Source organism: Lagenorhynchus albirostris, chromosome 6 (genome assembly GCF_949774975.1).
Source record: "Lagenorhynchus albirostris chromosome 6, mLagAlb1.1, whole genome shotgun sequence".
Taxonomy (NCBI): Eukaryota; Metazoa; Chordata; class Mammalia; order Artiodactyla; family Delphinidae; genus Lagenorhynchus; species Lagenorhynchus albirostris.
This window is the reverse complement of record NC_083100.1, coordinates 11,756,764-11,780,930: the sequence shown is the minus strand read 5'-3', so window position 1 is coordinate 11,780,930 and position 24,167 is coordinate 11,756,764. Positions and strand designations below refer to the sequence as shown.

General features: G+C 39.8%; 1 protein-coding gene across 6 annotated transcripts in view; it reads left to right on the top strand.

Annotated features, from left to right (window-relative positions):
- The window catches only part of RHBDD1 (rhomboid domain containing 1), a 111,920-nt gene that overhangs the window by 17,953 nt on the left and 69,800 nt on the right, over nucleotides 1-24,167 (top strand). For 4 of the 6 annotated variants that reach the window (XM_060151951.1, XM_060151949.1, XM_060151952.1 and 1 more), the window contains 2 exons: nucleotides 4,788-5,295; nucleotides 6,555-6,687. In XM_060151951.1, the coding sequence (XP_060007934.1) occupies nucleotides 4,863-5,295; nucleotides 6,555-6,687 (566 nt within the window). In that variant the 5' untranslated portion in view covers nucleotides 4,788-4,862. The remainder of the gene's footprint in view (nucleotides 1-4,787; nucleotides 5,296-6,554; nucleotides 6,688-24,167) is intronic. The other 2 variants (XM_060151955.1, XM_060151954.1) reach the window with 1 other exon arrangement.

The following is a 24,167-nucleotide window of genomic DNA, read 5'->3' as shown; positions in this document are numbered from 1 at the left end:
ATTTTCCTATCCATATTTCAAGAGGTCTTCCATTTCTCTCTGTCACAACCTTGATATAGCACTGTCTGGTGTGTATTACTACATAATTAAAACACCATGTTTTTTTTGTTTTTTGTTTTCCTCATAAACAGAGCACTTCCAGGACAAGGTAACTGTTTAACAAACCACTACAGTATGAATTTAAAGAAGTTTGGTTTCTTTCTTCTTCTCCTCACCCTGCTCCTCCCTCTGTTTTATTTGCTCTCTCCACGTTTTCAGAAGAGCAGTCTTTGGTAAAGATTTTAACCGACAGCCAGATCTTCTAGGTAGTTCTAATCCTTGTGGCTCGCACTGCAGGTAGCACTGAAACTTGTAAATTGTCGTGAACCTTGTAGTGTTCATGGAACCTACTGACACCAGAGTGACAACCCTCTGGACGCTCTTATCAACAGAGCCCTTGTGGAAGTAGAAGTCAAAACAGCCGTCTGGTCAGGGTTAAAATGCCATGTTTTTTTAATCAAATAGTTCTGGCAAAGCAACCTATTAATACGTTTTAAATGGATCAGAGGTTTATTCCTGTACAGTTGAGATAAATGTTACAACACTCTTCTGGAAGTAAATGATAAGTGGAATAATATGTACAGTGCTCTGGGGAAGGTTGCTGCAATTGTAGGAAAAATACTTTGGGATGAATGTATCATAGACCTTTTCAGTCAGTCTTGTTTATTTTATAATGTAGATATATTCAGCATGCTCATCTTGAGTCAATGGACAAACACTTATTAAGCACTGACTGTATACGAGTCACTATGCTAGGCTCTGGGTATTCAGTGGTGATCAAAATAGATAGTTCTGCCCTCAGCATTTATGCTATAATCGTGGAGCTCCCAGTGTGGGAGCACCTGGGGGGTTGGATCATAGTGACCAAGGCAGAGACCAGTGTGAGCTGAGACCAGAGGGGTAGGCAGGACAGTGGTAAGCACGAGTGTGTAGTTACGGTCAAGAGTTTGGACTTCATTCCAACTGTAACGATAAGCCATTGAAGGCTTACTGCAGGGGAATCCCACTTTAGTTTTATAAAAATTACCCTGAGCAGTAGTGAAAAATGGTTGTTGGGTAGAAGATGAGAAGCAGAGTTTATGTTGTAATCCAGGCAAGTTATAATGGTGGCTTAGACTAGAGTAGTGGCTCTAGAGCTAGAAAGAGGTAGATGATACAAATAGTTTGGAAGAGTTAGCAAAGTGTGGTGGATGGGATTTGGGGGAAGCAGAGTGAAGAGGGAGAAGGATGTGTCGAGGATGTTGTCTGTATCTCCAACCTGAACACCTGGGTAGCTGGAGATTCTGTGTCCTGAGATCTGGCTCATGGGAGGAGGGGTAGACTTGGAAGGGACTGTCCAGTGTTCAGTTTGGGGCATGTTGAATGTGAGGGGGAGGATATGTTTACAAGGCGGGGGGTGGGGATGGAGTGCAAGGACCAGCCTACTCTTCCTCACGCTGGTGTAACTGGTTATGGGCTGAGTACAGGTTAGAATAACAAGTCACTTTCAAAACCAAACACATTGCACTGGTTTCCAGCTTATGAATCATGCCTCTATGCTTTCTGCTACAGCTCAGCTCTCTAAAAATATCTATGTAATTATGGGCAGGATGAAACAATATTCATCTTACAGTAAGATGTGTGCCTGCCTGACCCACAAAGTCAGGTTACAGATTTGATCTTCACAGGAACCAGTTAGATTTTCTGTTACCTTGTTACAAACAGGCTACATCCCTCACCTTGGATGGCTGACTTGATTACTTATTAGGAAGGAAACTGGGCCATAGAGCTGGTTTGAAATAGTGTCGATTTATCTTCGCTACTTAAAACTACGGTCTAGTGGCCTTTTGGAAAACAGAGCCCAACCAATATTATGCACTTCTCACGTTGGTTATGGTTCTATCTGCCTTTACGTTACGCGTACCACATCATTTTATTCATCTTGTGATTTTCTGCAGCCAGTATTTTTATTTCCTTCAACAAATAGAAATGATAGAAATGGGCCATTTAGGGGCCGGGATTGCAAATGTTTTGGTCTTTGCTGTACCTCTAATGCCTGGCACAGGGACTGGCATGCATTTGGCACTTGATATTTATTCTAAAAAGTAAGTGACTGAGGAATGGCTGAATAGTCATTCTGTAAGAAGGAGGGCTAATTCAGTTTTGGGAAATCAAGAGATCAGGTGGACTGTATTCTTCCTACAAGGTTGTGTCCCTGAAATCTGCGAAGTCAAAGCTGTAAAACGTAAATTTGGGAGCCATCCTGATAAAAAGAATTACAGAACCCATGAGAGTGGAATTCCATAAGTGTATGCAAAATAGCGTAGAATAAGAATAGAGCGAAACTGAGAAGCAGCGGAAGGGGAGTTGGGAGGAGGCAGGAACGTGCAGGAGAGCACAGCGTCCCAGGGAAGAAGGAGCAGCCAGCAGTGGGGAGATAGAGCTGAGGGTTAATGTGAGCCTGGGCGCACAGTGTGAGACAAGCTTGGGGAAATTCCACTGTCCTTTTGTTTATACTCTCCACCACTAACGATTCCAGTCGAGAGGGGACTTTTTCTTAAGCAAAGACATAATTATGTTTGATTTTCTGCTGTGCATAGCCTGCCATCATAGGACACTGTACTGATATCGAAGGGCTTATTTTGTGATTTCTTATAAGCTGGTTACTTAATGATCAGGCCCATATCTTTCCATTGCTCCTGTTACAGGTAATGATGTTTGATATATATAATTATCTAGGGGAATTGGAAACATGTCACAGTAGTTGGGGATCTGAAAATCAACCTGAACATCAAGGTGAAAAATATAGACTATTTCTCCAAAATTATCTGGGAGCGTTTCAGTTGAAATTTTATTAAATTCTCTAGTTCATGAGAATGCTACAAAGCTATAATAATAAGCCCTGGCAATAAAGAAACTTGGGGTTGTGCTAATAATGTGCGTACACCCATAACACATACGTATATATAATATTTTCTTGGGTGTTTCTTTTGGGTGTGAAGTTGGTAAGAATCCCTGTGTGGAGAGGGATGGGGAGTACATTTGAGTCTTATTATTCGAATGTTAACGTTGCAAAGACTTTTTCTCCTAAGTGAGATTACTTTATAGTAATGAAAAAAGTAGCTACCATTTATTCAGTACCTACTTTGTTCCAGACATGTTACAGTAATCCTGAGAAGAAGGTATTATTTCTAATTTAAAGTGAAGAAATTGAAGTTTAAGTAATTTACCATAGATCTCAGGGCTAGTCAGTAGGAATCTAGCTGTTTTTTACTCTAAAGCCCATGCACTTTCTAATGTGCTGTCTGAATGAGAACCTTTAGGGTATCAGAGTACATTATATATTTGATTGGAGCCAAGATAGCTCCACAGGGAAATCAGAAAACCATTAGATGAGAACTTTTTCAGCATCCTGTCCCCTAATCTGCCTATTTACCCATATCTGCACCTGAAATTCTTCTTCCTTCCTGTTATGATGGACAAGGCTATTCCCTCTAAGGACTTGATTCTTTTTCTGTTTTGCATCTTTAGTCTGTGTCTCTTTCTTTACTAGCTTTTCCCCATAAGCCTAACCTAGACCTTTTCTGAAGCAAATACCTTCTGTATTGGTTAGTAATTGCTGTATAACAAACCACTCCAAAATTTGGTGAAGTTAATTTAAAATATCATTTATTTAGCTCACTGTTCTGTGGGTCAACGAATTAGTCTGGGCTCAGCTGGATTTACTTATGCATTTGTGGTCAGCTGCTGGTCAGCTAGACCACTTTGCTTCTGAGGCATTAGCTGGTCAGTGGCCAGGGCCATCAGGGTGACTAGAGCATGTGTCTTCCATCATCCAGTAGGCCAGCCCGGACTTGTCCACATGGTTGCCTAGGAGGGTTTCAAGAGAGAGCAGAAGTCTGCAAATCACCTTGAGGCCTAGATTCGGAACTAGTGTCGCTTGCTTTTCATTCTGTCAACCAAAGCAGGTCACAAGGCCAGCTCAGGGCATGGAGAAGTAGACCCGTGAATGTGGCACTCTTCCTCGTGGGCAAATCCAATCTACTCTCCAAGACCACCTCAGCCTGAGTTGTGTGCCTTGGGTCTGGGCTTCCTCTGTCCCTGCATTTAGAACATTGTGTGGCAGTTGTTGGTTTACTTCTTAGTAGAAAGTGAGCTCCTTAAAGACAGCGACTGTGTTTTAATCCAGGATTTGGCTCATAGTAGGTAACTTTTAAAAGTGGAAATTTTTCTGAAAATAAAGCAGTCTAGCAGTTGACATCTGGCGATATGGCATAGAAGATAATATATGCTTGCATTTTAAGACTTGCTTGCTAATGTTGAAGAACTTTGGAGCAGACTCTATCTAATATATAAATATCAAATATTTCTTTAAAAAAGTGAAGGGGTGAAGAATTCTCTCCAGCATTCTGAGAAGAAGTAATTATTAAATATTTGTGCACTCTCTTTGTATGTTTTTTTGTTAGGTTCTAAGTTTGTTTATAAGGAATACAAGTTACATTTTCATGGCATATTTGTCAGCAAAAGCATACCCATCCATTAACTGGTCCACTGGGATCTGGGATGACATTTCTCCTTTAGGATGTAAAATGAGGAGGGACATCAGCCAGTGTCCTGGGCGTTACTCTGGAAGACACAGAAAATAATGCTTCTGTTAGATGGGAGATGAGATATACATAATGTAAGCCCATCTTTTAAGTGAGCACGTCTTGTCACTGTCCTAATTCTTAATTGATGGATTTTCATGTGCATTTTATTTTACATCTTAGGCTCAGCTGCCTCTGTATCTTCCCAGATTCTTCACGTCTAACCACATTTTCCCGTCACAGGCTTGATATCTAACCATGCAGCGGAGGTCAAGAGGAATTAGCACTGGGCTGCTCCTGCTCCTTTCTCAAATCTTCCGCGTTGGGATCAACAATATTCCACCTGTCACCCTAGCAACTTTGGCTCTCAACATCTGGTTCTTCTTGAATCCTCTGAAGCCGCTGCTTAGCTCCTGCCTTAGCGTGGAGAAGTGTTACCAGCAAAAAGACTGGCAGCGCTTACTGCTTTCCCCGATTCACCACGTGGATGATTGGCACTTGTATTTCAATATGGCATCCATGCTCTGGAAAGGAATTTATCTGGAAAGAAGACTAGGAAGTAAATGGTTTGCCTACGTCATCACCACGTTTTCCCTACTCACTGGGGTGGTGTACCTGCTCTTGGAATGTGCTCTGGCAGAATTTATGGATGAACCTGAGTTCAGAAGGGACTGTGCTGTAGGTTTCTCAGGTAAGGCAGATGCATTTCTAAGGTAGTCCGCATGAAAACAGTAAGGGAGGTGCAGCTGTTGTCATTTTTTGAAGCAGGGGTCCCAGTTGGTGAGGGAACTGAATTCTGAGTGGCTAAGCGCTACTGGGGCTTGGATTTTGGCTAATAGGCTGATTGGAGCACAGGAGAGACATAGATTTTGCTGTTTCCCATTATGCCGCCATCATTCACTCTTGGACAGTTGAGACTAGGGTCTGCCCAAAGGTAGTTTTGTAGGAGACGTGGTCCTGGAAATATGCACTGGCTCCATTATGGTGGGACGAGGGAGAGAGGCACTGGTGCACTTGTGGGAGTTCTCTAAAAAGATGGGTATGCATCTCAATAACGCCATTAAAATAAATGCACCACACCCTACAATGGCATGCTCACCGTGTTTTCAGAGCCATGATAGTCTTTATACATAATTCATGCTGTTTAATTAATGTAACAGGTCCCTAGGGAGGTGGCCTTGTCTTGATTTTGTAGATGAGGAAGCTAAGGCCCAGAGAAGTCAGGTAACTTGCTCAAGGTTGCACACCTCATAAGTGACGGAGCTGGGATTTGAACCCAGTCTTCGTGGCTTTAAACACGTATTACATTGCCTCTCACTGTTCCCCTCACTAGTTCTTTTTTTACATTTTTCTCATAGGACTAAATTGCCATCAGGACTTAAAATAGGTATCGTGAAAATTAGCATGTGAAGGGTAGGAGGGAAATAGTCCCGAAACCAAAGGAGATCAAACCCTTCCCTCTGTTTTCCCTGCCGTCCTTACCCCTTCCCTCTAAGGTGCATCCTCATGCATCTGATTGTGTGAGAAGAAAGGAAATAAGCCCTGCCTTCAATATGTCTTTCCATAGGAGTTAGAAAACTACACGTTAATGATATTTTTTAAATTGAGTTAAAAATCACATAGAATGAACGATTTTGAAGTTTACAGTTCAGTGGCATTTAGTATTGCACCATTGCGGGTGTCTTATTCCCATTTTATGTGTTATATATTTAGTAGCATACTCAAAGTCAGTATGAACTTCCGTGTTAAGAAACATCAAAGGAATGATTGCCTTGAAGACTGTTTTTCTACCAAATGCTGGGTTGACTTGTAAGGAATAGAGTATGTTTCGAAGCAAAAAGTTGGATGTAATGGAATAATCATTTTCACTTTCAGTTAGTTTTCTTTGTAAATGTTAATCATCTCCACATTTGGATTGTTGATATTTATATGCTCTTTATCCTCTTTTAGGAGTTTTGTTTGCTTTGAAAGTTCTTAACAACCGTTATTGCCCTGGAGGCTTTGTCAACGTTTTGGGCTTTCCAGTACCCAGCAAATTTGCTTGTTGGGCAGAACTTTTGGCTATTCATTTCGTCTCGACAGGGTAAGTGTTTACTCTTAGAGAATACAAATGAAGAACCTGATGTTCCATAGAGAAAGAATTATAGTCATAATGAGGTAATCAATTGTCTTTTACAGTGAAGTTTTTCTTTAACTATAAGGACAGAATCCAGCTTAATGGTTTTAATGTCAGATATTCCCGTGTTTGAATCTAGTCAGCTACTGACCTGAGTGATTTTGATGTATTTGTCTTATCTGAGTTTCCATTTCCTCACCTTTTAAGTTGAACCTGATACACAGATTTGGGGATTAATATTAACCAGCCTGTCAATTAATTAATTCTAATAACAATAATCTAAAGAGGCACATAGAAACCACGTAATTAGAAAGATACGAAATCAAAAGGTATGTTGGTCCAGTGCTTTTAAGCCATTTTAGTTGTGAATTTTCTTGGTGGTAGACTCTTTAAACAAAAGACTTTACTCACAATTTTGATATAGAAAATTGATCAACTCTGAACTGTTTTGGATGGAGAGGAAGCATAGGGCTCCACTCCCTTTGCCTTGCCCCTGTGTCACTGATTGCCTTAAGAGGCACCTCCACAGAACCTTAGAGCTCCAGGGAACACATTTTGGGAATCACTGATGTCTGCGAATTTCCTTTACGGGTGAGGACAGGGAAATTCATGAAGGTTTAGGGACTCATCAAGCAGTGTTGTGGTAGACACTAGACTAGTTAGGATTCAGGCCTCTGGACTCCTGGTCTGGGTGTTCTCGGTGGGGGGGGAGACGGGGGTGAGGTGGGGCGTGCTTTTCCGCTTTGGTTCTTTTCTCTACTTTCTGTTCAGGAAAAAGAGAGTGAATTGTGTTATTTTCCCACCTCTTCCACCAGCTGCACTTCTCTTAATCTGTGTAATGCACCTGGAAGCCCATGGTTTGCTCATTTATTTTTACTTCGGGGACCTGGACGCTGTTTGGAGAAGGGGGAGATTCAGGAAGATTCAGAAAGAAGTAAGAAGGATATTTTTCTGCTGCTGTGCTTTTCAGACAGGAGCTTTTTTCCTCAGCTTTCCGTTTGTGTGACTGCGTTGGGTGTCGTACTTTATTTGAGAGTATTCTCCTTGGGCTGTGTGTCAGCCCAGTAACCTTGAGTCCTTCTTTAATGCTAATTTCCCATCATGGGCAGCCATTCCCAGCTGGTCCGTAAAAGGCAGCGATGTGGCCACTGAACACCACTCATTTGCAACTGTATTGTTATCTTGTGACAGTTCCACGAAGAAAGCCTAACAAAATCTTCAAAGTTTTCTTTGAAAAAGGGTCCAGTAATGTCTGTCCCTTATCTGAACAGCCCTCTCTATACCTTGTCACTCACAGCTCCCTGACTTGCTTGATGTGACTCGGTTCTCTGTGGAGACCAGAGACTCTTGTGTGTGAGGGCAACACCCAACATTCATATGAAAATCACTCTCTCTGGTACTTGAACTTTTATTCTGTAATGAATCCATTGAACAGCAATGCCTTTAATAGTCTCATGCAACTATTTCTGAAGACTCCATCACGCATTTTATTTTTTTAGGGTTCCCCCCCCTTTACATAGATAAGGGATGGTTGCATTTTTATGTAATATGCTTATTCTGCGTGGAGGGACCTGATATTCTGAGCTTGGGAATTAAATGGAATTTCCTTTGAAGTTTGAAAGACAAAATCTTTTGTTTTTTAAGATTTGACTGCTTTGAATGATAAACTTCTGATATCCAGGCATCTGCTTATGCATGTGTCCATTGAAGACGGAGCTGAACGCTGGTCCAGGAAACCTAAGAGGGGCATGCTTTTTGAGATGGATCTTGGAAGGATGGGGGAAACCAGAGCGCTCTGGGCTCTGCATTGTTATTCTCCTGGTGGTTGTCAATTAGAGTTTTCATTGGGAAAACACTGTAAATCTTTACAACAAAGCCTGCTTTATCGACGGACTTAATGAGCTGCCCTTTGGGAGAAAAAAAAACCTGCCAGGCAAACATTTGGTGGACCTCTGTGTTTTATGAAAGCCACAGAATTAGTAATTTCCCCAGTTAGGGAGTTTTATGGAGGGAAGCCACTCCAAACAGCCAGCCGTTGGTTCAGCACTGTGAGAGGTTATGCTATGGACTTGACCAGCAGAGTGACGTAATCGCACTCCTTTGCTGGAGCTTTTGCTTTTACAGTTCTCGTGTGTCCCTTGTTTCAGTGACATCTTTGCCTCACATGGTCTTTTACTTTCCCTGCATGTCCTGGGGCCCTGGTAGGTGGTTGTGTTTAAAGAAGTGACCCTCCTCCCAAGGTGGCACAGTGGGGAGGTGATTGCAAAATTCTAATTTTCACCTTAAAGCTCAAATTTTATCATTGACAATAAATATCACTAGTTGTTTTTTTTTTTTTTTGTGGTACGTGGGCCTCTCACCGTTGTGGCCTCTCCCGTTGCGGAGCACAGGCTCCGGACGCGCAGGCTCAGCGGCCATGGCTCACGGGCCCAGCCGCTCCAAGACATGTGGGATCTTCCCGGACCGGGGCACGAACCCGTGTCCTCTGCATCGGCAGACGGACTGTCAACCACTGCGCCACCAGGGAAGCCCTGTTTTTTCTTTTTAAATGTGCATGTGTGGCTGTGAAAAATACAGCGACTACTGGTACTGTTTGGAGTCACCGCCTTGATTCATTTGATTCAAGCGGCCAAGGCGCAAGCAGTTGGACCCACCATTGCTTTTATACCACTAATGCAAACATCAACACGTGGAAAACGGCACATGATACCTCAGTATAATTATGAAAATAGTTCTGACTTCATGAACTGCTGGAAGGGCCTCTGGGACCTCCAGTGGCCCATGGAGCACACTTTGAGAATCGCTGCTCCCAGCTCTCATGCTGCCTCTCTAGCACTACTCTTGACCGTTTCTTAGCTTGTATGAAAGGAAAGATGGGGAGCTTCATGCAGTCAGGGATGGCAGAGAAAGGGAAGCAGTGAAGTGTGTGAGAACGTATATTGTATAACCACTGAAATTGCTAATTAACGGTTGCTAATTAGCATGAACTGTTAACACTGTCTGAAGGAGAATGGCCACTTGTCACTCTCATTACAGGGACTGACTATAAGATCTGCCTGTGTTCCACACAGGACAGAATTCCTTAGATGCAGGGAACTCCCGTCCTATTTCAGTTCTCTCCTTGCGTCTGCTTACATTTTGTGCTAAGGTGCTTCTGGCATATTCATCTAAAATGCAACATACAGTTCTTTCTTCCCCAGTAGTACTGAGATAGGGAATATAAAAGAAAAGTGCATTCGGCTGGCTTATACTGTTTGAGTGTCAGTTGACACCCCTGTGGATCTAGCTACGTAGTAGTCTATTGGATTTTTGCCTTGGGAATTAGAACTGAGGTTGGGGAATAACAATTTGGAAGATGACGGTAACACCATCTCCTGTCCCACATGTTCTTTTAGAACTTTGCCACTCTACCTAGAGGTGGGGTCCAGTGTACCTCCCCCTGAATTGGGTGGATTTGTGACGCAGTGTAATCAGTAGATGGCAGCAAAAGTGCCATGTTAATTCTGAGGCAAGAAGTTTCTTGCCTTGTGAGCTGAAACACTTGTCCATGGAGCCCATGTTCCCTGATTCCACCATGCTACGAGGAAGTGGCGCGTGACCTGTGAGTGCGTGGCCATTATATACAGCCATGAGTCCCCTCAGCCTCAACATTGTGGAGCAGAGACCTGTCACCCCCTGTGCTTTCTGAATTCCTGACCCACAGAATCTGTGAGTGGAAGAAAACAAGTGTTGTTTTATGTCACTACATTTGGGGAGATTTGTCCTACGTAATGTCAACGAGTTGAATGAAAAAAAAGGGAGGGAAACTAGAATGAAAAGCAAAGGAGTACAAAGGGCAGTGTTTGGGCAGTGGGGGAGAGAGTGGAGTGAAAGCAGAAGAGAGCCAAGGGTGGAGGCCTGGGGAGGAATCCATGCTGAGATGCTGTGGTACCACGAGTCATAACATCACCACTCATCAAGTAGCAGGGCTTTAAAGCAGTGGTTGGCAACTGTGGGTTCTAATCCTTTAAAACGTTCTGAAATCAATGTAGTGGGTCACAAGCAGCATTTGAAAGACAGAGAGAGAGAGGGAGGGAGGGAGGAGAGGAGGGAGGAAGGAAGGAAGGAAGGAAGAGAGGGGAGTGGGAGGGAGGGAAGGAAAGAGAAAGATGGGTTAGTGTTGAATGTGGTAAGGGTATTATTTCAAGGAACTTTTGTTTTAGCTATATGTATGTGTGTGCTATATTTCTAAAAATGTATTTTTATTGTGGGACACAGTACAAAGATTTTGGGAGATGTTGCTTTAAAGCAGATACTAGTTGCTTAAACTAGAGTTAAATACATTTATAGGATCAGAGACATTTATTGCCTTCAGCGAAAGAGGATTAGATTGCCAGGTCTTTGGTGGCAATGAGATGAACAGGCTGTGACTCCAGATTTCTACTAATTTATTGTCTTTCATTAGAAAAAGTGCTAGTTTACAAGGCTTATCAATGACCGAGTGAGCTCTCAAGATAGCTGTCTGTATATGGAGATGTATGCTAACAGATTTAGACTTCACCTAAACCAGAAATGCTAGTAACGGTTGTTCAGTTATAAAGTTATTCGTAAAAATCCTTTGAGAATTCAAGAGAAAGGGGTTATCTAGAGCAAAGGAGACAATGAAGTGTAAAAGTTACCACATTTTCCCCAAAAGTATAATATTCCTCTCCAAGCCTTTTAAATGTAGACGTATTCAATAACTTAGTAGAAAATAAAACAAAACCTGAATGGATATAGGGTTAAAATATACATTGGGAGTTTGTGTAAGCAAGCAAGTGGCAAATAGGTAAATCCAATGATACTTAATTGTGCTTTGGAGAGAATGCTCCTTTGACAAAAATGGCCTGATGGATGAGAGCTAAGCAGGAACTGTGGTCTTCTCAGGGCTGGGGCTGTGTTATGGCAGCCCATGGAGAGGAGAGAGGGCTGCTGTCTGAGATTCCTGTTCTTCAAGGGCGGATTAAGTTGTTTTTCAAGAAGTTATATTACACAATTGCATCTTTTGTTTTCTATCTACTGGGACGGTTGCATTTTTCTACTAAACTTGGATGACAAATGTTGCATATATAGAATTGATACTCACCCTCTGTCTTATTTCACTGAAACATGTTTTCACAGCCTGTTAAAGAGTTCAGTTTGAATCAACGTCCCAGGACTCTCCTGAGCAGATTTTTCTTCTGCATTCCTTGGATGTCCATTGATATATTTCCTCCCTTTTCCCTTTACAGACTCCTGTAAAGGAAGGTTATATAAGTTATATAAAGGAGTTAGTTAATTTGTCTGTCTCCAGGAGGGCTTCCAGTTGACCAGGACTCAAGGTGAGAGCAGTACTTAACCAAAGGAGTGATTCCCTTGAGTTAGGTTTTACGAGATGAGAATGAGAAATTTCGAGGCAGAGAACTTTCCCTCCCACTAGAATTGGAACTGTTCGAGGGAAAGGGAGTGTGTAAATCATCTCTCTAGCTCTGGAGTCCAAGTTTGTGGCAAGAGAGGAGACCCAGCCTTGTCCTGAGCCCATCCCTGACCACCGTAGGAAGAGCTTCAAGCGAAATAGGAGGTGCATTAAGAACAGAAAAGAATTGTATCTGACTACTAAGTTTCTTCTTTCTTTTATAAGAGATTTAATGTAACAATTTCTTTAAAAAACTGGTTATATTACGTAAAGAATTAAACTAAAAAGAAAGCAGTAGCTGAACGAGAGTGTAACCTAATTTCTCAGCTCCTAATTGAAAGAACAATATATTCATTGTAGAAAAGTTGACGATATATAAAGTATGATAAAGAAAACACATTGCCCATAGTCTCCTTCCCAGAGAAAACTACTTTTAGCATTCTGCCATCACACACCCCTTCCCTTATACGCAATTATATTTCCTATTTTCTCATTTAACTTGTTATAAGCAACAGCTCTTCAAAAGCCTCAGTTTTAATGGTGTATAATGATTCCTGTTGTGGTTCCTTTATTTTCTCATTCACTAATTTTACATGCTAATTTTATTACCTAATCGTCCAAATTATAAGTGAGGATGTCTATCAAAGCATTATTTGCTAGTCTTGGCTCCCAGATCTGAATATGTCCTCAGAGTAGATTTCCAGAATTAGAATAATGGATTTGAACTATTTTCATGGCACTTTTATACATTTTACCAACTTGCTTTCTATAAGTTTGTTCTAGTTTATAGCCTACCAACAGCATATGAAAGTGTCTGCTTCCCCACTTCTTGGCCAGCCTGAATATTTGCTGTAAGGTTTTTGGAAATCTGATAACAAAAATTATTCTCTTGCTGTTATTTACACTTCTATTGTTAGCGAAATGGGACAACCTTTTATTTCCTTTTTAGTAAGTTGTATTTCCTTGTCTGTGATTTGTCTTTGTGTCCTCTACATATTTTCAGGACGCTATAATTGTTCATTGTTAGAGTGATGATACTGAATTTCAAGGGGTTCTTATTAGATTATATATACTAAGAAACCTTAAGTACACAGTACAATTTTAAGTTCTATAAATAATAACTTAGCCAGTGTCTATGGGGATTTTTTTTTGGCTGATATGAATGGATAAAGATTTATTCTAAACTATAGCTAAGAACAGAAAGTCTTTTACACTGAAAATCAAGAAATGATATGATAGGTTGTTTTGGGAGTAGATTGAAGACAGGATTTATTTATATGTTTTAAATAAATTTTATGTTTTAGAATGGCTCTATAGATTTACAGAAAAATTGTGAAGAGATACAGAAAGCTCCCACATAACCTGCACCCAGTTTCACCTAATTTTGACATCTTAACATTAGTATGGTATATTTGTTACAGTTGATAAGCCAATATGACACATTATTGTTAACTAAACTCGGTGCTTTATTCAGATTTCCCCAGTTTTCATGTGATGTCCTTTTTCTGTTCTAGGTTCTTATCTGGAATACCACATGACATTTCATGTATCCTTAGGCTCCTGTGTTAGTCAGCTTGGGCTGTCATAACAAAATACTGTAGATTGGCTGGCTGAAACAACAGAATTTTATTTTCTCACAGTTCTAGAGGCTAGAAGTCCAAGATTAAGGTGCCAACATCGTTGGAGTCTGGCAAGGACTCTCTTCCTGGCTTGTATATGGATGCCTTCTTACTGTGTCTTCACATGACAGGGGGAGAGACAGAGAGAGACAGAGAGAGAGAGAGAGAGAGAGAGTGCATGAGAGCATGCCATCATGAGAATCCCACCCTCATGACCTCATCTAAACCGAATTATCTCCCAAAGGCCCCATCTCCAGATATCATCACATTGGGAGTTAGGGCTTCAACATATGAATTTGGGTAGAGACAAAATTCAGTCCGTAGCAGCTCCTCTTGGCTGTGACAATTGGTTTTATTTTTAATGAAGAGTTGTGAGATATCACTCCTGAATGTCCGTGTATATAAGCATTAACTTCCTTTTATTTGCCCTCTTGTAACCCAGAAGTAGTGTTCAGTTAGCCATGTAGCATGGTTTCTAAGCAAGTTTTAATTTAGGTGTATGGACACCTCTTGTCTTCTGTTAAATGGAACTGCTGTGGCTCCACTGTGAAATGTGCATGTCATACACAGAGGTAGATATGAGAAATTTCCATCCCGACCAGAGCACACCAGCATGGAGGACTCCTGCTGTCTGTAAATTACTCAGACCTTGTTTCAGGCCTGCTTCACCCAATTGGCTGGCTCAGAACAGCAGAGAAGAACAGTAGGTAGAAATAAGGAAGCAGCTGTTTTTCCAGTTGAACACAGAGTTGTCTGGAATAAGGTTCACTACTCAGGTTGAAACTAATTGGCCATCATGCTGTGATGTAATTGTGGATGTGTGGATGATAGCACTTACCCAATCTGTACTTAACTAACTAGGCTTGTTAATGGTCAATTCTGGTGACTTAGTGACAGGTGCAAGACTTGGATTTACTGTATTGGATGTCTCAGGTAATGACAACTGGAGGCTATTTTTAAAAGATAGAATTTTTTAAAAATCAAAGAAAAGTCATATGCCCTAAGTTAAAAGGTGATATCAATAAATACATCTTATTAAATTAAAGAGCTCTGTATAAAGTGTGTTACAGGAAAAAGGGTGTTTTTTAATCTGAGAAGTTAATTACCAATTGTAGCAATTATTTTGAGTTGACTTTTTTTTTTTACTAATTTTTTTTTAATGAAAAAAAAGAACCCTGTGAAGCACATTTATTTCCCTTTGGAGTATTTAGAATATGCACTTTGGTCTGTTTGGAATTTTTTTTTCAGGAGACACTATTGGAGATAAATGTTACAACTTTCACTCTCAATTAATAAGATGATAAATCACATCTCTGGAACTTCCTGATGTATTTTCTTAATTCTTCCCATTTCAGTATAAGGAGGAATGTTTTTAAATAGAAATTTCTTTATATTTGTTAATTTCCCCCTTCCTCTTCTGCAGTATTAAGTGATTTTTAGTTAAAAGTCTTGGGAGTTAAATAGTCAAGAGGACTGTTTTCCATTTACATTCAGGTTTGGTTCAAATTATACAAAATGAAGACAGTCGGTGCTATGAATTGAAATCATTAGTACATCAATTATTCTGTGATAACCAGCTGAGAAGAGGCTGTAGACTACTTGAATGCTCCTTCCATCTAAACTTGGTTTCTCATTAGCTTATATGAGAGATGAAATAATTTGATTCTAATTTATCTCTCTTTAAATGAACATTGTTCCCCTCTGAATTCAAGAGTAGAACATTTTAATTTTGTAGTCATTTATAACACACAGGTCAAATAAATAACAAGTTTTATTTCTAGCAACATATCTCTTCTATTATTTATATTACTATATAGTTCCTTGATTCTAAGACACACTTTTTTTCCCCTACGTCTTTTTAGGGCAAAATAGGCCACAAACATAATAAAGGTAACATCATAAATCAGTGGGGGAAAATAAGGGTTATTTAGCAAATGGTACTTGAAGAATAGTTTAACCATTTGGAAGAAATTAAACTTATAGCTTTAACTCACGGTACTCCAAAACAAATTTCATATAGATTATGTTTAGAAGATTTAAAAAACAACATCTGAAAAATGTCTAGGAGTGTGTGAGGGAAATTTTTCAGTTCTTGAATTGGGAGGAAATTTCTAAACCTAAAAACAATGAATATAACCTCAAATGAAGTCAAAAGCAACACTTTTTTTTCCAGGTCCAAATACATTATACATTAAAACGAAAGGCAAAAAAGTTAGAAATATATGTGGAAAAAGAGGATCATATCTTTGCGATGAACAGTAATAACTGCAAGAAAGAAGTCCATCAATAGACAATGTACAGAAAAAAAATTAATCAGTGACTAATAAATGTAAAACATAAAAATCCATTGTTGACCAAATACAGAAAATTAACATAATAAGCTATTTTACTTATTAAACCAACAAGATTAGAAAATTATTACTGTTGTTAAGAGTTTGGTGAGATGGGAGTTTACATAAACTTCTGATGGGACTGTATCTTGGTACAGACTTTCTGAAAAGTAATTTGATGATCTGTATCAAGAGCTGTAAAAAGTTTATACCCTTTAGTTTGGTAATTACCTTTCTAGGAAATTGTCCAAATTATAACTGTAAATACAAAAAAAATTTTTTTGACGCGAGTATATTTATTGTCATGAAGTGTTGGAAAATTGGAAACCACTTAAATATCTAGTAGTAGGTAAGTGGTTTAATAAATCATGTTGTAATAGAATATTATGTAGCCATTAAAATGCTATTTTCAGAGATTATTTTAATGGAATTGGAAGATCATCGAGATAAGGATAGAGGGAGTTCCCTGGCGGTCCAGTGGTTAGGACTCCACGCTTTCACTGCTGTGGGCCTGAGTTCAATCCCTGGTCGAGGAACTAAGATCCTGCAAGCTGAGCACAGCAGGCCAAAAACACAAAACAAAAGATAAGGGTAGAAAGTAGAATACAAAATATTACATATGATGTGGTTTCAGTTTTTTTCCAAAGTAAGAATAGTCACCAAAAGGACTAAGAAAAGCACATAAACATATTATTACTTGTTACTGTTATGGAATTATTTATTGTTTTTATTCAACGTTTTTTGGCCAGATCCTCTATGGTGATCATGAATTATTTACAGTGGAAAAATTGAGTTATTAAAATATTAACAGTAGCATATTTTCATGAGTCTTAACTTACCTGTGCCTCCTAAGTTCCAGGAGGGCAGAGCTATAGTCTGTTCTGTTCGCTGTGTATTCCCAGTGTCTAAAACAGTGCTTGGCCCATCACAGTTACTCAAAAGTGTATGTTTGTTGAATAAAGACAGTTTGGGGTGGCTGGCCCAACTAAAGATAATAGGCAAAGTGTAAATTGTTGAGTTACTGACCCGAGTTCAGAAGTCTAGAGAGGAAAGAAGTCAGATGCAAAACCTGAGTGCTGAGTTAGAAGGCAAAGTCAATTCAAATGGACAAAAAAGAAAACAACACTCAGGAGGCTTGAGAGGCAGCTCAGCAAGGGGGCTAGAATGCTTGAAGCGCCCCTCAGTGCCCAGCAGTGCCTGGGCCCGTCGGCCCAGCCTCATCTTACACAGAGACCACACATTCCTACATGAGATAATAAGATAAACAGGGACTGTGTACCAGGCTACAAAGGCAGCTTCAATCACCTCTAAAAATAGAGATTTTATAGGCCATATTCTCTGATCACAAAGTAATAATAAAGACTTTAAAAACTAAATATCAGTAAAAGGAAAAAAAATTCCAATAATCATTCATAATCACTTGGAAATTTAAATAACTCCATGATTAAGAGGAAAGTTAAAAAAAAAAACCTTTAGAAATGAACAATGAGAGCACTCCATGTCAAACTCTTAAGTGCTTTTTATAATATAGCAAGGAAGTTTTAAAAGTAAATAAATGAAGTCCTCAACTTAAGCTAGAAAAGGAATAAATACAAGATTAGAGGATGAAGAAATTGATAATGATAAAAGCAAAATTTAATAAACTAAAAAGAAAAAATGATAGATAATTGGAGGGCCGTATCTTTAAAAAGATGAATCAAATGGACAAGTCTATGGCAGGTTTAATTAAGAAAATTAGAAGGAAAACTTGAAGCAGTAGATATGAAAAAGCAGATGTAAGTAGGTATGGAGGAAGCTAAATCAACTTCTAAAAGGGTGTATATTTTCATAAAAAATTTTTTTCTGGGGCTTCCCTGGTGGTGCAGTGGTTAAGAACCTGCCTGCCAATGCAGGGGACACGGGTTCGAGCCCTGGTCCAGGAAGATCCCACATGCCGCGGAGCACCTAAGCCTGTGCACCACAACTACTGAGACTGCGCTCTAGAGCCCACGAGCCACAACTACTGAGCCCGCACGCCACAACTACTGAAGCCCGCATGCCTAGAGCCTGTGCTCCACAACAAGAGAAGCCACTGCAATGAGAAGTTTGCGCCCCGCAGCAGAGTAGCCCCCGCTCGCTGCAACTAGAGAAAGCCCACGCACAGCAACAAAGACCCAATGCAGCCAAAAGTAAATAAATAAATTTATTTAAAAAATTTTTTTTCTGTTTTAAGAGATCACTTTTTTTTTATTATTAAAATTTTGGACTAATATTGTTAAACCCAAAAATTCTTTTTAAAAGAAAACGTTATAGAGATTTTATGATCCAAACAATATTGATATATAATCTTTAAAATATCTTTGAGTTTCTAAGGTGTATTCCAACATCAGTATTGCATCCAAAGTTGTAGAATTTATTTGATGAGATCTTACTGAGTCAGTTTGTGAGGGCTTAGATCCTGTAACTTTTGAGGGAAGATGTCCCAGTGTAACTGACATTGTGCAGATTTTGGTGAAGCAGTTAATTTTACTTTGAGGGTGATATAAATTCATTGTATGACATAAACCAAGTAACTTGAACTCTGAACAAAGGCTCACATTACTTCCTATTCCTCTGAAGTGATTTTGTGAAGTGTGATGCACCAGTGGGTAAAAATACTTCAGGACTTGCTAATGAAAGACAGAGTATACAGAATCTGCTTTTCTAGCACATATTTTTATAGATGTTGAAAACAGTGTTGTCAAACGATATTTTAAAAGCTGTCAGGTGTGTGTTTTTCAAATGAGTTTTAAATAATTCAGTACCATGCAGGCGGCAGAAAAATGGCCTTATAAACTTGCAGTGCTCTTTTGTACTGAATATACTAGTGGAGTCTATGAATTAGAAATGAACACTATTCGATACATCTTTTTACTAATAACCAGTATGGTGTTGATGGAAATTCTCTGTTACTAATGTTTCTCTTTTTCTTTGTGTTTTTGTATTTTCCCATTAGAGAATTGCCTTAAAGTCGTTTCAGCACAGGTACCACATGTGTACTTATGGTAGGTTTCTAATAGGAGCCGTGTCTGGTTTATCTAACCTGATCACTGACTCATGGCAGCCTCCTCCCCTTTTCTTCCCTCTTGTGTGCTGCTGAGTGAGGGATGAGGGGAGAGTCCACGTGGAAGACAGTTCACTTTGAATAAGTGTGAGATTCCTAAGAGCTTGCCTACCCGGATAGGTGGTGGCCAAATAACCTTGTGGAATATTAAGTCTCCTCCTTAATTCAGGAGTCTAATTGGGAGTGAAAAAGTAAGGATCATAGGTTATGATGAGTCTTCACCACATTTCTCATTGACTCATTGCTCCTCTCATATTTCTCCTGATCTTATCCAGGAAAACTTGTTTATGCGGAAAAGCTAAGTGGCATGTGTGGTCCTCTGTACAGTTCTTCCTCCTGCCAATAAAGAATTTTGGTTTTTCTGAAAGTGGAAGAATTTTCTCCTTCATCATGGTCATTATTATGGTTCGTATTTGGTTTTGTTTTCCTCAGGTATTTTACACTAATAATAGCGGTCTTAGTCATGTTCTGGAGTTATCAGATCTCTAATCTGAGAATCTCGGAGTTAGGCACTAAATGGCTTTCATGGCAAAAGATTTAAGGTGTGTTTGCAGGGACTGAGAAATGGCTCAAGTCACAACCACAGTGATTGGAGGGTTATAGCTAGACACAGGAAGGTTGAAAACACGTGTCTTTAAGCTTTTTGCATTGTAGCAGTAATTTTAAAGATCTGCCCTAAGAAACAGTAAAAGTTCATTTAAAATTCATAAATTCCACTCCCGTGTCTCTCTGAGTACACCACATATGGTTGCTATCAATGTCTTGAGCATACTGATCATATACTATTTAACGCACATTGTTTGCAACGATGTTTCAAATGATACAGGATTGGCTCATTCTGAGTACCGTAGGCCCCCCTTCTCCTCCGAGGATACGTTCCAAGACCCCCAACGGATGCCTGAAATCATGGATAGTGCTGAACCCTATATGTATGTTTTTCCTCTACATACATACCTATAATAAAGCTTAATTTATAAATTAGGTACAGAAAAAAATGAACAACAGCAATAATAAGATAGAATGATTATAACAATATACTGTAATAAAAGTTATGTGAATGTGGTCTCTCTCTTAAAATATCTTATTGTACAAATTTAATACCTTTTTCATCTTAACTAAGTGCTTATCATACATTATGACAGCCAAACTTTTGCAGTTTGAGGTGTGACAGCAATACTAGCACAAATTTCTTTTTCCTTCTTCACAATTTCATGGACAGAAGATTCATTCTCATCGTAGATTTTAGCAACCTCATCGTACAGTTTTTCCTCTTTATTAAGTTGAGAACTGTCACCTTTTCACTTAAAGGAAGGACTTTATGGCTTCCCTTTGGCAGATCCAAATTGCCAGCATCCCTACCCTTGCGCTTTGGGGCCATTATTAAGTAAAATAAGGGTGATTTGAACACAAGCCCTGTGATAGCGTGACAGTCGATCTGACAACCCAGATGGCTACTCAGTGTCTAACAGGCATACATGCTGGACAAAGGGATGATTCACACCCCGGGCATGACAGAGCAGGACAGTGACAGGTTTCATCATGCTACTCAGAACAGCACACAATTTAAAACTTATGAATTGTTTATTTCTGGAATTTTCCTTTTGACATTTTTGGACCACGGTTGACCTTGGGTAACTGAAACCTTGGAATGCAAAATCATGGACCAGGGAGCACTGCTGTATTCAGTCTGAAAAGACTCATGAGAGCTGTTGTTCCCTGTCAGGTAGAGGTGGACTGCCCAACTAATGAGAGAGGTGTTCTTCCTGTGGTCCATATTATTCTAAGATCCTCCTCAGAGGTCTTCGTTTTTAATGATGGCTTGATCTGGATTTCATAGATTTTTGCATGTCAGTTTCAGTTGAGTTTTCTTAAGGTTCAGCGCAGAACCGACAATAAAAAAAAAAGATTGAATGGGGAACAGGCGGCAGAAGTTCTTAGAAAATAGTAAAGAAGATTAAAACCACCTGGTGAAACAAATTTTTCAGTAGATTTGAAAAAGGCACACATTGTTTCTTGAAAAAGTTTGTTGAGAGGTGCAAATTAGAAATCAGAGTAGATTAATTCATTTTTTGGAAGTGTTTTGTGGGTAAAACATGATCCATTATATTGTTAGACTTGTATTACGTGAACAGTTATATGGCTCCTGGTTGTATATGTGAAGTCTTGTTCTCATGTTCCTCATGGCAGATTATACATCCTACTTATGCTCTCCTAGACGCACAGAAGCTGAGCAAAGGCAGGCAGAGGTGTATCCATCAGTGAGTGGTACTGGGGATGGATCCATTACTCAGTTCTCCTTTCAACACACACTTATTGAGTGTCGCTTCTACTGTTCCTCATCAGTTAAATGGGGCCAGTAACAGTACCCGTCCCATGGATTTGTTGGGAGGACTAAAAATACAACACAGGAAGGTCCTGAAATCAGTGTCTGGCTCCTTGGAAGAGCTGCCACCACTTCACTGCCCCTGAGCTGTCTTCTGTGGGTACGAGAAGAAGGGTGGATGAAGCTCACACAAGTCTGAGCACATCGGAGTCCCTGAGAATAACACCTTACTGGATAAAAGTATCTATGGATTTCAAAGAGCTCTTGAGTAGAGATAGTAAATGAGTAATTACAAATAGTGTTTTTCAGTTTAAAAAAGTGAGGTGGGTGGATTTTGACTCACAATTTTGTTTAATACCTACAATGTATTAGGCATTATATGAGACACTTTTATGTGTATCTTCTCTTTTAATCCTTGCAATTTTATTTTTATTTCTCCCACACGTGGCGAATGGAGCTGTATCTAGTTCAAGGGTGTAGGTTCTGGAAATTCATAGTGACTTGAACATCTGGGTTAATATTTCTTTAGTGTGGTAACATCCTTTCTGACAGTTTTAGTAGAATATTCAAGCCCTCCATTCCACCTGGAGTCTTGGCCAACACGGGAACTGAAATAGTGTAAAGCAGAATTCTCTCTGAGACTTAGAGATCTGTTGGTTCTACATTGCCTCTGTCATCTTTGGACACTTTAATTGAGGTTCTTTTAGTTACAGTTTAAAGAAACCCAGCTCAAACTAACTTGATCAAAGAAAACGACCTCTGTTGGCTTACATAATTAAAATTTCCAGTGGTGCTTTTCAGGGTTTCAGAGACATCAGATGTGCCGGGATTCAACTCAAGCAATGTTGTCAGGATTCTATCTCTATCTTCTGTCTCTGTTTTTTGTTTTTTCCTGTGTTGGCTTCTGTATTAGTTATCTATTGCCATGTAACAAGTTATAGTAAACATAGTGGCTTCAAACACACATTTATTATCTCATGGTGTGTGTGGGTCAGGAGGCTGGGCATGGCTTATCTGGGTCTTTTGCTCCAGGTTTTCTCGCGAGACTGCAACAGAGGTGTCAGCACTGAGGTCTCATCTGAAGACTTGACTGAGGAAGGATCTGCTTCCAAGCTTATGTAGATTTTGAAAGAACTCAGTTCCTTGTGGGTTGTTGGACTGAGAGCCTTGCTGTCTGCTGTCAGCCAGAGTCTCAGTTCCTTGACACTTGAATCTCTCCATAGGGCAGCTTCCTTCATCAAAGCCAGCAAGGAAGAGTCTGCTAGCAAGGCAGAAATTACAGTCCTATGTAACATAATCATGGAAGTGGCATGCTCTGTTCTGTTCGTTAGAAGCAAGTTGTAGTCCCATCCATGCTCAGGGAGAAAGGATTTATGAAGGGCAAGAATACCAGGAATCAGGTATCACCAGGACCATCTTAGAATTTGTACACCACAGCTTCATTCTCAGGAAAGCTCTCTCCACATGCTGACGGAGTTGACCAACAGCTCCTGTCTTACATCAGCGTAAGGCCAGCAATTCTGGAGAAGATAGAGCCACATATCTCCTCAGCATCCATATATGTACCTGTTCCTTACCAGTCAGGATTCTTGACTGAAAACAGAAATTAACTCTGGCATATTTAACCACAAAAGACTTATTAGAAGGATACCAAGCAGCTTCTAGAATTGTTGAGAATTCTGAAGTTTTGGGCTGGAAAAAAACCTGTGAGAACTGGATGGACACTTGTGCCATTGCCACTGCTTCCTTGGACTCTCATCGCCATATTCTCAAGATTAGGAATGAGGTGTATCTCATTGGCCAAGTGTCAGTCCCACAGTTGTGCTCTAGCTGACAGGAAGGAAGATGAGGGAACACCTGCCCTGCTTGGGCCTCCATCAGAGGTGGAACTGTGTATCTTTAACTGTGACAGTGTTCCTCAGATGAGCCCACATGGGTCTCATGGCTTCACTGGGTTACTTTGTCTATAGATGTTCAGCCTAGCATGTTGTCTTGCATAAACAAATATGGGCTGTTTTCAGAACTTTGCAGGTGGTGGTTCTGTGCTCTTGTTCAACATTAACTGTGCCTTACAGGCATACCAGTAAAGCTGCTACAGGAGCAGTATGTGATATGCATGGCATGCTCAGGTCTCTTGAGTCATGTAATAGGTGGGGCATTCATAGTTAGAATTTTGATTCAGACCAGATTTAACCACAAGTAGTATTTACCTTTTCTGAAATTATAGGCTAGCTTTATGATCCAGTTTTGTTTCCCAGTCTTTCTGTTGGATTTAGGGATTGAGGGGTTACCTTAGCTCTTTACTGTCTTCATCTTTGACTGTGTGTATATGACTGTCTTGAATATGTGGGTACATTAGCTAAATTATCATGTTTTTATAAGAACAAAGAACTTGTAAATCTTTTGAAGTAAGTTCATATGTTTCCTTGCATGTATTTTCAAAGCTATACCTACTTCTCTTACAGCATTTCGGAATATATTAAGACCAACTTTCCAAGGAGGGAAACAGATGTCACTTCTGTGGGGTACTTTGTAGGGTGAAGAGTCTTGCCAATACTCAAAATGTTTTTCTTATTGGCCTACTATGCCAGCCGAAATCTCATTAGAATTTGAATTTTGGCTTAAGATCAATGGTCCTCAACCTCAACACATTAAAAACAACATAAATTGTTGTTATTAA